We start from the raw sequence: 14,696 nt of genomic DNA, 5'->3' as shown, positions 1-14,696 counted from the left end.
ACCCTGTGGACTGCCCAGGGATTGCTCTCGCCCTCAGTGTGGTGGGATGTGCTGGTCCTACCCAAAGGGACTGATGGCTGTGGAGCATCCCCCTCCCCTGGACTGAGGGCTGGGCTCAGGCATCATGGGGAACAATCACTTCCGATCTGTTCAAGCTCCGGCTGTGTCCTGCCACAGGAAAACCATCTCAGAACCAGACAGGAAGGTGCTGTGAGCTTCTGGCATCTGCTGCCGTCACCACACGGGGTGTGCTCAGTGACAGTGACCCCAAAGTCAGGCCCTTCCCTAGGGGTACCTGATGCATTTGTGGCACGGGTGAGGCAGCAGCCGTTCCCCTCGCTGTGCGGGTGGGGGGCTGAGGTCCCGGAGCCCCCCTTTCCCCGTCTGGAGTGCTTTTGACAGACAGACCTCTCTCCTCCCTCCCTGCTCCGCACGCAGCCATCCTCCACCCAAGGCAAACCTTTCCTTCAGCCTCTCTCCTCACGTCCCCAGCTCTCCCCGGCAGCAGGTGGGTGCCCATCCCTCCGTGCCAGCGTTTCCTCGCTCTCCCTTCGCCCTCCCCAGCGCCGGAGAGAGCGAGCCGAAAAGTGTCGGAGGGGGAGCGCATAGCAACAGGGTCTAGGATGAAGCACGTTCGGCAGCAGCATCTTCGGAAGGTGAGAGCCGGCAGCGGAGATGCCCCAGGGACAGGAGCAGGGGGCCAGGGGTACCCCCGGCCAGCAGCGAGGGTACCCCAGGGCTGGCGGAGGGAGCAAGGATAACCCCGGGCTGGGAGCGGGGGAGCCCTGCCCATCGCCCCGCATCCCGTCCCCGGGAGCCTTCGTGGGCAGGCGGCAGGGATTAGTGGGGCATTAGGGAATAGTGTTCGTGCTCGGGCCAAAGCGAGATCGTGGGCAGCGGGATGGGGCATTTCGTGCTCAGAGCCCCTCCTGAGCGGGGGGCACCGCTGTGTCCCCGCTCCCCTGCCGCAGGTGCTGCCGGCGGTGGGTGGCTCATGTCGTGTCTGGCCGGGCGCCGTGGGTGGCACCGGGGGCAGAGCCCCCCAGCCTGGCACCCCGGGGACTGCCCGGGATGGGATCCCTCCGGCGGGATGGGCACAGGGAGCTGGGCACTGCCTTTCCCACCTGCAGCTAGGATTGCCTCCTCATCCTCCTCCGTGGGATTTAAAGAGGATGCTGGTGATGTGGGGTCAGCTGGACGCTGAACTCGGGGTTCAGGGCAGAGCTGGCAGAGCTACAAACCCTTTTTACATCCTGCTGGAAACCCTTTTTAAACCCAGCTGTCAGGCTTTCCCATGCTGGGCTCCCCTCCGCTGCCGCTTTGCTCTTGCCACTCTGAGTTGCCATTTCCCCCCACGGTGGGGACTGAGTCCTTTCCCTGGGGACACGGTGGAGCAGGGTGGCAGCCACATCTCCACCATGGGCATGTGCTGCTGCTGAATGGCTCAGCCCTTCCTGGAGCATCCCAGACAGTGACCCAGGGCTGGGAGCCTCTTCAGCTACACCCTGTGCCAAACCATGCCCATTGAACACTGGACAGGCTGACTCTGTTGAGATGAACGAAAACCCAGGAGAGTTTCATCCCTGCCAGGAAATTCCTAGGATATTGGGAAATGACGTAAAAAACCCAGCAGTATCCTGGTGACAGCCAGCAGGCCTTGACAGCCTATTTCTCCACTCATGTTTGGAGGCATCATTCAGCTCTTCTCTTTCTTCCTCTTTCCTATAAATTGCTTTTCCAGATGGCTTTGTGACTGCAAGATCCATTAAAAGTGGTCTTTGCCCCTTCCAATGCCTTTCGGAGTTACTTGATGCTGGTGACCCTCTTTAGCATTTGTTCAGGAATTCATTTAGTCCCGTGGTGATCAGTTGGGATGGAAAGCAGATGTCTCTGGAGTTACTTTCCCAATTCCCAGTGCTGCTCAGAGCCCTCTTCATTACCCAAAAATACTATTGCTGAACTCCAGATGGAGGAACTGGTGCTCACAGCCCCCTTGGGACCACCGTGTCCAACGCTGGCATTGGGCTTGCCTGGAGCTGGTGGTGGCTGATGAAAAGATGTGCCCATCCCCACTGCAGCACCCACCCAGGACCCTGACAGCCTCCTCTTCCTCTCATTGTGATGAGGAATTCCCATTGGTGAGCTGGGATTTGAAATCTTCTTACCAGACATATTTTAGAGATGTGGAAATACCTCTTGATTAGAGAAGACCTTTTTCAGACTAAGGATTTCAGGTTGATTTTTATATAACAGTATCCCTAGAAGAGCTGAGTGGTTGTTTTCATTTATTTGATTGTTTTCTTTGGGATTTATTTGGTAGAAATGTACTAAATCCCACTGGAGCCAGTGGTGGGAGCCATGGGTCATGCTGTTCCTTCCCATACCTGGCCAGGCTGCTGAGCAGCATCTTCCTACCTGAGCCATTGCCCTCCTCTGCCTACCACAAACTTTGAAACTTCCCTGGTGTTTCCAGATGGAACACAAAAAATGTTTGTATCTGTGCATATTCCCTACACTTTGGACATTGCTGTAATGAGTTTGCTTCAGCCTCAGCCACCTCCAACCTCCCTGTGCTGGCTCCACCATCACTTGCTCCCTCTCATGGCATTGCTGTGAGCCTGGGCTGGGGTCACCCAGGGTCAGTGCAGCCCTTCGAGGGGCTCTTCCTCATCATGGCAGTGCTTTATTTACTTTGTTTTCTAAGTGATATAGCATTTGAATTAATTTTTATGCCTTTTTAAGATTTTTTTTTCTCTCAGAGATTAACAAGCAATTCAAACTAATCTGAAGTGACTCACACTTTAGAGACTCACTGTGCTCAGACCCGCAGGGGAGAAATCTGGTGCTGGGTGGTATTTCTCTTGCTCAAAGGCTGTGATCCACGCATAAAACACTGACAAAATAACCCCACAATGCCAGCTTGAAAGGAGACAAAATAGGATAAAAACATACCTTTGATCTGGCTGAAGTTTTCTCACTCAGATACAGCCGAGTTTTGGTTTAAGTAAATTGGTTTAGAGAAAATAATTAGCACAGAGCCATTTCCTTATAAACCTGAGCTCTTATCTTGGCAGAGACTAAAGTGCTTTTTCTTCTCAGTGACCTTTGCTTTGCTGACTTTTTTGGGAGCATCTTTTGGTGAATAATGGAAAGTGATGCTGTGTTCAAAGAGGCTGTGGTTGCCAAGGGAGCTGTTAGTCCCCATCTGTTTATATCTGCAAGATGGGAGCCTGGCTTGTAGGATGGCAGCTGATGGTGGAAAGTTCTAGAGCAACACTGGAGCACTGGAGCACTTCAGCTGCTGCTGTAAAAGAGAATTCCTGTTAAGACAGAGCCTGAAAGAGAGCATTAATCCTAAAAAAAAGCTCTAGAATCAAGCTGGTGTGTGAGATTTCCAGCAGTCAGAAGAAGGGAGATGTGCTTCCCTCTGCAATTTGGGACAAAGATGAGCTGGAAGCCTTAAATGTTGTGCTTTGTAATTCATTTCAAGTCAGGCAAATAGGCCAGTTTTTCTGTGATTTCTATGGAAAGGCTGGGATTTGGGAGAATTTTGAGCATTGCAGTCAGGGAGCCGCTTTTGTGTGTGTTTTCCAGCAGCATCCCTGACCTGTATCTCCTCAGCTTGCCCAAAGGGGACAACTGACATTGTCCTTTGGGTTTATCTGACACTTGAGTGGTCTCTGCTTTCCGATCTGTTCAAGCTCAGGTTCAAGCTGGGGTCCTAAATTTGAGCTGTAGAGCTCCAGATAAAGATATTAACAAGGGAGGCAGTCGTTATTGAGACACAAGTGGCAAACTACATCCCATGGCCCTTGAAATGGTGACTGAGATGAGGACCAGGCCATTTACAGTTTGAAAAAGGTCCCATTGGTCCCTTTTATTTCCTGTTGTTGAGTCCATGTTGATTTCTGTGTTCCATTTCATGGGCAGACAGCCGCACGTAATGAGATCTTGCAGCTCTACCTGTGCCCGCCTGCAGGTGTTTAGGATTCAGACAGAGATGCAGGAATTAGGCAACAGGAGTTAATGATCTCCCAGCATCCCTGCTTGTGGGTGTTCTGTGATTCAAACATGGAAAACAAGAGCTCCCCAGCCAGTGTGATGGACTGGGAAGCATTGTTTTGCAGGAGGAAGACCCAGCTGTGATAGCCCCTGCCTGACAGAGATCTTTGTGAATACAGGTTTTAGGTGCTGAAATCTTTGGGAGGGAGCTCAGAGCAGCCTGTCCATCCCCTGCCAGCACAGACAGCTCTGGGTCACACACTGTGTGTGCTGGGCTAATTAGCAGGCACTGCCATGGCCTGGAGGTGTTAAACCTCAGAGCTGTGCTGAACAACTGCAGGAGTGCTGCCAGGTAGAGACAGTTTTATAGCAACAATATTACATCTGGGTCATATTTTGACTTGTCAGCCTGTCTTCTTCCAACTTTTTCTTCTGGCCCTTGCCTTGTGACAGTGGCACCCAGCAGGGGTGGGCTTTTCACACAGGATTTTGGTGTAACAGCTTTGCTGGAGCTGTACATTTCAGGTTGGATCAGGAAGAGTTTGCATTTGTCCTGTCCCTCAAGGTGTTTGTACACCAGGTGGGGATGGGGAGGAGTTTGCCTCTGTGTTTGGTGCCTTTGGGCTGCAAGCAGCGTGTCTGCAGTGCCAGCAGCTGGGGGTTTGGGGTGCAGCCTGTGCAGGGTGGGAGCTGGCAGCCCTCTCCTTCAGCATCGCTCGGTGTCTCCATGGGAACCAGCAGCAGGAGCATCCTCCAGTCCAGTCCAGCTGGAGAGGAGAGGAGGTGGCTGCCACCTTCCCTGAGGCTGTGAAAGGGCAGCACTGAGCTCTGATCCAGCTCTGGCCTCCTGGGGACTGGGGTCTGCTGCAGGCTCTGAGCACCAGTGCACACTGGTACAGGAGACCCACAACTCCTTCTGGCTGATCCCTCCAAACCCAGGACCCGTGGGTTTGTTCCCTACGATTATGAACAAGGACAGGGAGATGGCTGCTTCTTCAGAGAGTCCGAGAAGAGAAGGCTCCCAAATGGGCTCCTCCTGCCCTGGTCCCGGTACTTTGTCAGCAGGGACATCAGAATCCTCCTGTGCCTCAATACAAACACGATCAACTCCCATGCCAGGGCACAGCAACTCCTGGTGGCACAGGGTCAGGATCCTCATTCCACCCCTTTGTGCTGCCTGGATTTGCTGTGGGTGTATCTGTGATGGGATCTCATCTGGCAGCTGCTGGCTCAGGCTTTCAGCTCTGGAGTCAGTGGGGATGCTTTCCCTGTTCTCCTGAGGTCAGGAAATTGGAGGAATTCAGACTGAACACCTGATGTACACCCATACAAACATGGAGGTGTCCTCCTGGTGCATCACCCCAGCCCAAATGGATTGCAGGACTCGCACTTCCACCTGCAGAGCTGAGGCAGTGGGGAGGAAGGGAATGGGTTAATGCCCTGCCTGTGCTGCATTGATCCAGAGCACATTAGGAATTCTGGAAGGAGGTCTCTCATCACAGCAGGGACAACTGGGAGTATCAGTAAATTCCCACAGTGCAGGATTTGGCAGTTGGAAAAGTGTGAAAAATGCACGGCGCGATTAATGGCAGCCAGCGAGTGCCTGGCATGGCAGCACACATGGGGCTGGGTGTCACGCTCCCTGGCATGCCACAGTGGTTCTCCTGCTGTCTTCATGCCCATAGATACAGAAAGTTAATTGTGATTCCCTGAAAGGATGTCTGTGGAGCCTGGGGTTGCAGTTGGGTCCTGGCGAACCTTCCCAGAATGAACTGGGACAGTCCTATCTTTCCCAGGGGAGCTCTGGACAAATGGGATCACATTTATTCCTTTTGTTTCCTCAGTGGCAGAGCAGGGCATTGCCTGAAGTGGGGAACAGAGAGCTGCTGGGACAGGGTGTTCCCAAGGGACAGTTGTCCGTGCTGTGGCTTGGGGTCACAAATTCACTTGTGAGTTCTTGGCACTCCTTCCCTCTCTCCCATTCTTCATTCTCTGTTTTTCTTCCTTGCTCAACCCCTGTCTGCCCTCTCCCATACCCTGGTCCCTCACTCAGCCAGTGACACCAGATCTCCTGGTAAGCCCCAGCAGCCAGGATGGGGACCTGGGCTCCGAGTGCCCAGAAGACAGAGGGAACTGGACAGGGCGGCTGGATTTCCTCCTCTCCTGCATCGGATACTGCGTGGGCCTTGGGAACGTCTGGAGGTTTCCCTACAGGGCTTACACCAATGGAGGAGGTACTTGGGCATCCTTTGCAGCAGTCAGTCTCCCACCCACTGACCTGGGCTGATAGAATATTCCTGTGAATATAGAATTTCCTTCCCCATCCTAGGGCTGGAAAGTGACACTTTTTATGGGGTGAAGCCTCCTCCCGCCCTCCCCATGCTTGTTTAGGGCTTTCACCACCTGTATCCATGTCTGGAAGGGACTTGCAAGCCCATCTCTGCATTCCTGGCCTTGGACAAACCCCTGTCTCCCTGCTGAATCACACTCCAGCTCTCCTGTTGTCCAGCAGCTTCTTGGTCTGGTGTCCTCCAGGACTCAGCTGGGCCAGCAAACACTTTCCAGCTATCAAAGGAGGAATTGAACCTTTTGCAATGCAAGAGCCCCAGGTGATGGTGAAAAATCCTGGTTCAACTCCTCCCAGAGCAATAATAACTGGAGAATTTCATGTTTGTGAAAGATTCAAAGAGAAAAGAGTTGGGAACAGAGGGGAAGCACAGCACTTGGTGAATCACAGCCCCTTTCTCCTGCACTAACAGTGAGCTCTTGCTCCTCCCTATCTTCCTGATTTTGATGTAGATCCCTCAGAGCCACACATATTGAATGAGCTTTATTCCCTGTCACAGCTGGGCTTTAGGTGTTTGTTTTGTATTACTTCCAGGATTTTATTTTTTTTTCCCTTATTTTTTTTTCTTGCAGGAGCTTTCTTGGTTCCTTACTTCATCATGCTAGCCATCTGTGGGATCCCCATCTTCTTCATGGAGCTGTCACTTGGTCAGTTCTCCAGCCTAGGGCCACTCGCAGTCTGGAAGATAAGCCCTCTCTTTAAAGGTGCGTGAGTGAAGTTCAGAGCCTCTGAGGGACCTCTTCAAGAGCTCTTCGATGAGAACATGCACCACTAGCAGCATCCCATGATCCCCAAAGCTCTTGATAGAATCAAAATAAGCTGGGGGAAGGTGTGTCATGCTGGAATTTTGAGTTAGCTGTGTTAGTAGCCACAGGATGTGCATGAGATTGGTCAGTCTTTGAGGGCTCTGGATAGCATGCCCAGCTCTAGAAATGGTATGAAGATTATTAAGCCATCTATTGTACAAAATAGAGCATGAAAGCTAAGCAATACCTGTTCAAAACAAAGGTAAGAATAAAGCATTAAAAAAAACCAAATTCAAATCAAATACTTTTATTTTCAGCATTAAGCTGGTGCAAAGATTTTTTTGTATGAGGCAATAGACCCTCAAGAGAAAGCATGTCCAGATGTTATAATGGCCATAAGAGGCTCCTCAGCAGGTGAAGCTTGGACTGGTTGATAATTTGGCTGCTGAGATGCAGTGTCTGACCCTGCTTTTGGATGTGCTTTACTATGCTCCAGCTCATCCTTCTTTACCCTCTCCTTCCTTCAGGCGTTGGCATGGGCACGATCCTCATCGTCTCCTTGGTGGCCATTTACTACAATATGATCATTGCTTACGTTCTCTTCTACCTCTTTGCATCCCTCACAAGCGACTTGCCCTGGCAGCACTGTGGCAACTGGTGGAACACTGAGCTGTGCCTGGACCACCACGTCATCAAGGCAGGGAACAACACCCTCCCTGTCAACATCAGCAACACCGTCAGCCCCAGCGAGGAGTACTGGAGGTAACGAGGTCAGCCCGAGCCGGCTGTGGGGAGGTGGTTGGTACCTGGTCAGGGAGAGGATGGGATGAGGGGTGAAGGATCTGCACGTCTCACAGCACAGATGCTGCAGGTCTCACTCGTGGTTGGTGGTGTGGCTGCAGCGATGGGCTCCTGTGCTCAGCTGTGGGTGACAACTCAGTTTAGCCCCTGGGATGTGGGAGGTGTCTATGTTCTAGCACTGCTTTGCTGGCCTGGAGATATGCTAGACTAAAATGCATCCCATGTCTGGAATGGCTGGGAATTTGCTCTCAAGATGCCAGGCATCCCTTCCAGGCTCTCTAATACATGGTGGAGAGATCATTCCAACTGTTCCTGTTTGCTTGGTAAGGAGCTGGCAGTGCCTGTGATTGTTGACAAGGTTATTTTGCAGCAGAGGCATTTCTAGGGTCAGAGGGCCTCTGGAAGAAGGCAGCCCATGGCTGCTCACTGGCAGCTCTCCTTCCTCCCTAGCCGGTATGTCCTGCACATCCAAGGAAGCTCGGGGATTGGGGATCCTGGGAGAATCCGCTGGAACTTGTGTCTGTGCCTGCTTCTTTCTTGGACTATTGTTTATCTGTGCATCCTTAAGGGAGTCAAATCCTCTGGCAAGGTAAGGGCTGGCTGGTCTCTGGGTGGGAGACCTACAGTGATGATCACCAGTGCATGTGACTCTGCTCCTCTGGGAAAGTGAGACCCACAAACAGCATCCACTGGGTATGAGATATTTTGGGGATGCCTTGCACACTCAGCTACCAGCAGAGCAGGCACACCAGTCCTGCCGCAGCCCAAGGACCCCAGGGTGATGTGTCCCACCCTAGGGACAGAGCAGGGAGACAGCAGTCATGCTGCTCTCTCATTCCCAGCTCTCCCAGCTGGTCCTGCTCTCCCACAGGTCGTGTACTTCACTGCCACCTTCCCGTACCTCATCCTGGTGATGCTGCTCATTCGTGGCGTGACCCTGGAGGGGGCCTGGAAGGGGATCCAGTTTTACCTCACACCCCAGTTTGATCACTTGCTGTCTTCCAAGGTGAGTAGGATGTTGTGCAATTTGTTCACCACACAAAAATGAATCTTCTCCTGCCACCTCCTGAATGCAACAGAGGCAGTTCCCTTACTCAGGTGTCTTTTCTGGCCACATCCTAACCTAAAGCTCTCTTGGTTGCTCCTAGGCCAAGAATCTTTGTCCCACACCTTGTCTGGGCCACTATTCCCATGTGTCCCACCCCATGCATGTGTTTATGGCTCTGCATGGATGGGATGGCACCAAGACTCCCCTGAGCACCAGAACCATGGGCAGGATCATCCCAGCCCCTGTGATGGGCTGATGGTGCCTGTGGTGGATTTCACTGTTTGTTGTTTTCAAGAGATCTCAGCATGTGGAGTGGGGGTCGGCAGTGGTGGTCATCAAGAGACCACCCAGTTTTACAAGGGCACTTAATTACACTGGGCTGGCCCTAAAACATTCTTATTAGCCCTTCCATTAGCCAGCTGATCCACTGTAAGTGGTGAGTGTGAACAAGGAAAGACAAATATCCCATAGTCTGTGCATGCTTGGAGTGCTGGTGAAGATGTGCCCAGGGCTCTGGGGAAGCAGATTTCTAATGCCATCTTCCTCATGTGGAGAATTCCAAAGCTTTGCTCTCCTCAGAACTGTTTCCTTCCCCCAGGTGTGGATCGAGGCAGCCCTGCAGATTTTCTACTCCCTTGGGGTGGGCTTTGGGGGCCTCCTCACCTTTGCCTCATACAACACCTTCCATCAGAATATCTACAGGTGGGAGTCAGCTGCTGTCTTGTCAAAAATAGGGGTTGGGGGAGCTGTGAAAACCTGAGCTGCTGGATTCAAGCAGCACAGTCTTGTTCTGCTCCTTGCACTGAGGGGATACCTGGCAGTTTGTAGAGGCTTGAGAGGAACAGAGGGATCTGTGGGAAAAAATTCTCCTAATCACCACAGTAGAGCACCCAGCTCAGAAGTTTTGGGCTGTAGGTGCTGAAAGCTGAGGATATTTGAGGCTGGAGTTGTGCATGTGTGCCCTGTCCCCAGCATCCAGTGTAGTTCAGTGAAAGAAATGGGTGTTGGATGTTTGGTCTGATCCCATCCATGGGGGGCAGAAAGCTTTGGAGGAACCCCACAGTATTATCCATAAAATATACACTCCTTTTGACCCTGGAAAGCATTTGCCATGAGAAGCCCTGGGGCTGGCAATGGCACCGGGCACTGGTGTGGGGTGGGAAGGAGCAAACATGTTCAGAACATCTTCTTCCTTCTCTGTAGGGACACCTTCATAGTGACCCTGGGCAATGCCATTACCAGCATCCTGGCAGGCTTTGCCATCTTCTCCGTTTTGGGATACATGTCCCAGGAGCTTGGGGTCCCTGTTAACCAGGTAGCAAAAGCAGGTGAGGCCAAAGAAAGATGTTTTCCCCTTCCCCCTCTGCCTGGGTGTGCTGAGGAGCATCTCTTCCAGGATGGAAGGCACCTGAGAGTGTCAGCATGAGGGATGAAGGTGGATTCTCAGCTGGCCAGGGGGAGAGAAGGGGGCAGACAAATTCCTGTGGTGTAAATATTGAGTAACAAATGATGTCTAATGAAGGTCTGAGCAAGGAGCTGGCTGTTTCTCCACCCTCTGCCACAGAACCCTTCCTGCCCATCTTGCCAGAGTCCTGGAGAGTCTGTGCCATGGTGCTGCTCTGCTGAGCTCTCCTCTCCTCCCCATTCCCAGCTCTGTCACCACCTTTTCACCCCGCTGTCCTTTGCCTCCCCTAGGTCCTGGTCTGGCATTTGTGGTGTACCCCCAGGCCATGACAATGCTCCCCCTTTCTCCATTCTGGTCATTCCTGTTCTTCTTCATGCTGTTAACCTTGGGCCTGGACAGCCAGGTAAGGACAGAGCCCACGGAGGCAGCCGTGGACTCCAGGCAGCCTGAGGGCTCAGGGGACCCTCTCCTCCTGTGCATGCAGTTTGCATTCATGGAGACCATCGTTACGGCAGTGACAGACGAGTTCCCCTACTACCTGCGGCCAAAGAAAGCTTCCTTCTCAGCTGTCATCTGCATCGCCCTCTTCCTGATGGGGCTCATCCTCACAACAGAGGTGAGGGTGTGGGGATGGATCCATTGTGGGGACCAACTAGGGACTCGTTTTAGGGGGAACTTAGGTCAGGGGCCAAGTTTTCACATGTGTGTTCATATCAGCCAGGTGAAAGAGAGACAAGCCTGGGCTTCCAGAAGGTGTGAGGGGTGACACAGTGTTATTCCCATCCCTACACCGACCCCATAAGGAGACTGATGTCTCTTGAGGCTGCTGACTCCTGTCCTTCCCAGGGTCCCCAAAAATCACAGGACATGGCTGGAGGTTTATTGGGATGATGGCACTGGAGATACTGGCCTCTGTGCTTTGTCTCCACAGGGTGGGATGTACTGGCTGGTCCTCCTGGATGACTACAGCGCTGGCTTTGGTCTCATGGTGGTGGTGATCACTACCTGCCTTGTGGTGACACGTGTCTACGGTAAGGGTGCCTGTCCCCACAGGGCCACAGGGAAGGATGTGCTGTCTGTGTGAAGAGAGGGATTTAGAGGGAGCAGTGGGGAAACCAACAGCCTCACAGTGGAGCATGAGGCTCTGCTCCCACCACCTGTTTATTCTTGGCTATCACTTGATTCACCTCTCCAAAGATATGGTGGTTCTGAACTTGGTCCTTCAGGCAGCACCAGCTGGGCTCCACTCCTGCATCTCCCAGCTGGGTGTGGGGAGACTGCTGCAGAAGATACAAACCACTGCCTGTGATCAGCACAGCCTGGTACAGGCACAAGGCTCTGGGGGAGGGATCAAAGCTTCTGAGTCCCTCTCCCTCCTGCAGGCATGAAGAGGTTCTGCCGAGATATCCACATGATGCTGGGATTCAAACCAGGGCCCTACTTCAGAGCCTGCTGGATGGTCCTATCCCCGGCAACAATGATGGTAACTGCTCTTGAGCTGCTGGAAAACCATGGCGGTGCCAGGATCCCTGGGTGACCTCCCAGTGCGATAAGTTACTCTGCTGGCATCTCCTGCCCCAGAGACCATCCTTCTGCTGGGAGGTGTCCATCATCTCCAGGCTTGAGACCCCTAGGATGACCTCACTTTCTTCCCATCCCACAGGCTCTGCTGGTGTATAACATTGTCAAGTACCAGCCTTCTGAGTATGGCAACTACCGCTTCCCCACCTGGGCAGAGGTCTTGGGCATCCTCATGGGAGTCCTCTCCTGCCTGATGATTCCCATGGGCATGGTGGTGGCTGTGCTCCAAGAAGAAGGGACACTGTGGGAGGTAGGAGCTGCTGGGGCCTGACACTCCTGGGAAGCACCCCAGAAATATGCAGCAGTGAGCACAAGCTCCTCCCAAGTCAGTATCCTCTGGAAATCTCTGTATCCTCTCTCCTGAAAGTGTGTGTGCCCATTCCCCTTTGCCATCCACAGTTTGTGAGAGACAGCACACCCCAAAACATTTCCAGCCGTGCTGCTTCCCATGATGCCAGGCAGGTACTGAGTAAAACTGCTGCCCAGTGTGCATTCCCGCTCCAGAACAAGCCTGCTGTGCCCTGTGAGGAATCACATTGTCCCCAGCGTGGGACGGCCATGGGCACCTGGGACTTTGCACCCACTTGGCAAGAGCAATGACCCAGCAAGGCAGGCAGCTGCCAGACTGTGCAGGCAGGCCAGATGGGATCCCTGCACTGAAAGGCTTCTCCCAGGAGCAGGTTACAGAGCTGCTGGCTGCTCACAGCTTTCCCAGCCCTTCACTGCTCTCGACAGGCTGTTAAAAGCAGAGGAGCAGAGCTTGGTGCCCTCCCCAGGTATCAATCCCCTGCTGGAGCACTTGCTGGCTGTAACCTGTCTTGACACAGCCATGGGCACTGTGGCGTGGCCTGGAGCCACCTTGGCCAAGGCTAACCCATTGTCTGAGTGGCTCTAACCCCACAGCAAAGGGCTGTAGCCCTACACTAGCCCCTCGCTCCTGCAAGCCCTCACCACCAGCACCCACAGCCCATGACACCTCCCCACCCCACAGCAAGACACTTAGACAGGATTGCCTTCCCAAAAGGTTTCAGGACGAGCTTTTGATCCCATCCCATCCTCACTGGGGATTCTTTCAGTCCCTGGGGGCCAGCAGGGCACTGGGAGCTGTGGGTGGGGTGCTGCCTGGGAAATGGAGGGTGCAGGGTGGCTGTGCTCCCTCTGCCTGTCCCCTCACAGCGAGTCCAGCAAGCCAGCCGGCCGGCCATGGACTGGGGCCCGTCCCTGGAGGAGAACCGCACCGGCGTGTACGTGGCGAGCCTGGCTGGCAGCCAGTCCCCCAAACCCCTGATGGTCCACATGAGGAAATACGGGGGCATCACCAGCTACGAGAACACGGCCATCGAGGTGGACCGGGAGATGGAGGAGGACGACGACGAGGAGTCCATGATATGAGGGGACCCAGTGCCCCATAGGCGGGGTGGGAGCTCACGTCCCGTTTTGCACAGGTTGCACTGCAGCACTTCAGGACAGCTTGGGGGGTCTTTCACAGAGTAGTCAGGAGATGCTGACTCTGCCAGGTTCCTCATCACCACCCTGGCCCTGCCAGGACAGAGCAGCTGCCTGTCCTGGTGCCCCTGATGTGTTTCTGTTCAGTGTGAAAAACTGTGTGATGAGTCCATGTGTTTGTGTGACAGTGTCTGGTTGAAGTGTCAGGGCTGTCCCACTCCCACCCGCAGCCCCAGCCCTGCCATCCCCTCTCAGGGCTGTCCAGGGTGGGGGGATGTCCAGGCTGCAGCAGGTGGGGAGGAGGAGAAGGAGCTCCTGTGTGCTGATCTGTTCTCTGTTTGTCTGTATTTGACTCCAATAACCTCATGTGAGAGAATCTGTAACAGCCTCCATGCCCCAAGGACAGCGTGTGCCAGAGTGCCCTGATCCCATGGAGGTATTCCAGCAAAACCAGCACAAATCGCTGTCCTCCTGAAGCAATTTGACCTAATAAATGAGTAGTTAAAAACAAGCAGAAGAATAAAAGAAAAGGCTTTATAAACAAAACAGGCTGTAGATCCCCCAAGGACCTTGGTGTGTCAGGGTGGTGCCTGGCAGGGTTGGGGTGACTTGAGGGAAGGTATAACCTGTCTCTTTTGTGTGCAGAAGGTCAGGGACAGGTTTCAGCTGGACCCAGTGTCCAAGGAGGACCTGTGTCTATTACCAAGGAAGGCCCAAGGTGTGGCCCCAGCCCTGAGTGCTGCTTTTCCCAGCGGAAGGAGAAGGGCTGGGTTTGAGTGTCTGTGTGTAATTTTGGGGTAGATCAGCCCATGCCCCACCTCCTGCTGATACTGCTGGCCTGGGGGTCTTGGTGATCTCCTGGATGGGGCTGTTTGTAGCTGGTGCTGCCCGTCCCCATTATCCCAGTGTCATGTGTGCCTTCTGCTGTGTGCCATCAGCTCACCAGTACCAGTGCTGTGTGACACAGCCCCTGCCTGGGTTATTTGGGGGGTCTTCAGCATGGAAGGCACATCTAGAGGAGCTCCCAGGGCTTCTCATGCGTGTCTAGAAGGGCACAGCTCCCCCTGGTCTTTTTTCTGCAAATCTTTGTCCTGGTAAAAGACAAAATCATTAGACAACCAGAAAAAATTAGGGTCTATGTTGAGATTGTGGATGTGCTCCTGGTGCAATGGGTCCAGCACTGTGGCCTGAGCCTCCAGGGTGAATTCTATCAGGAGGCTGCAGTCTTCCTCTTTCCCTACAAGCATAGGATATTTAATTATTGCCTTTTCCCCTCCAAGAGCGTAGGGTCGGCTCCTACACCTTGTCCTCCTGCTTGCT

At 53.4% G+C, this 14,696-nt stretch overlaps 1 protein-coding gene across 2 annotated transcripts; it reads left to right on the top strand.

Moving 5' to 3' along the window:
* The first annotated feature begins 420 nt into the window (after nucleotides 1-420).
* Nucleotides 421-13,887, top strand: SLC6A7 (solute carrier family 6 member 7). Of its 2 annotated transcripts, XM_023935954.2 has the most exons (14): nucleotides 421-656; nucleotides 6,056-6,236; nucleotides 6,922-7,053; nucleotides 7,623-7,857; nucleotides 8,347-8,485; nucleotides 8,768-8,902; nucleotides 9,543-9,646; nucleotides 10,148-10,272; nucleotides 10,640-10,752; nucleotides 10,834-10,965; nucleotides 11,281-11,380; nucleotides 11,732-11,832; nucleotides 12,013-12,180; nucleotides 13,107-13,887. In XM_023935954.2, the coding sequence occupies exons 1-14, from the start codon at nucleotides 624-626 to the stop codon at nucleotides 13,320-13,322; spliced, it is 1,914 nt and encodes a 637-aa protein (XP_023791722.2). In that variant the 5' UTR covers nucleotides 421-623; the 3' UTR covers nucleotides 13,323-13,887. The 2 variants fall into 2 exon arrangements, with proteins under 2 accessions (XP_023791722.2, XP_086707567.1); XM_086851441.1 differs by having other exon boundaries at nucleotides 10,640-10,965.
* Nucleotides 13,888-14,696: the final 809 nt, after the last annotated feature.

Source organism: Cyanistes caeruleus, chromosome 15, assembly GCF_971803275.1.
Source record: "Cyanistes caeruleus chromosome 15, bCyaCae1.hap1.1, whole genome shotgun sequence".
Lineage (NCBI taxonomy): Eukaryota > Metazoa > Chordata > Aves > Passeriformes > Paridae > Cyanistes > Cyanistes caeruleus.
Note: the sequence above shows the minus strand (reverse complement) of the source record. Positions and strands in the feature narration are given on the sequence as shown.

Bases quoted from the DNA above. Each gene is read 5' to 3' on its own strand.
- SLC6A7 (XM_086851441.1), top strand. From the start codon at position 624: ATGAAGCACGTTCGGCAGCAGCATCTTCGGAAG. The intron at 657-6,055 runs GTGAGAGCCGGC...TCCCTCACTCAG, and splicing joins GGCAGCAGCATCTTCGGAAG to CCAGTGACACCAGATCTCCT. The intron at 10,273-10,639 runs GTGAGGCCAAAG...TGCCTCCCCTAG, and splicing joins TAACCAGGTAGCAAAAGCAG to GTCCTGGTCTGGCATTTGTG.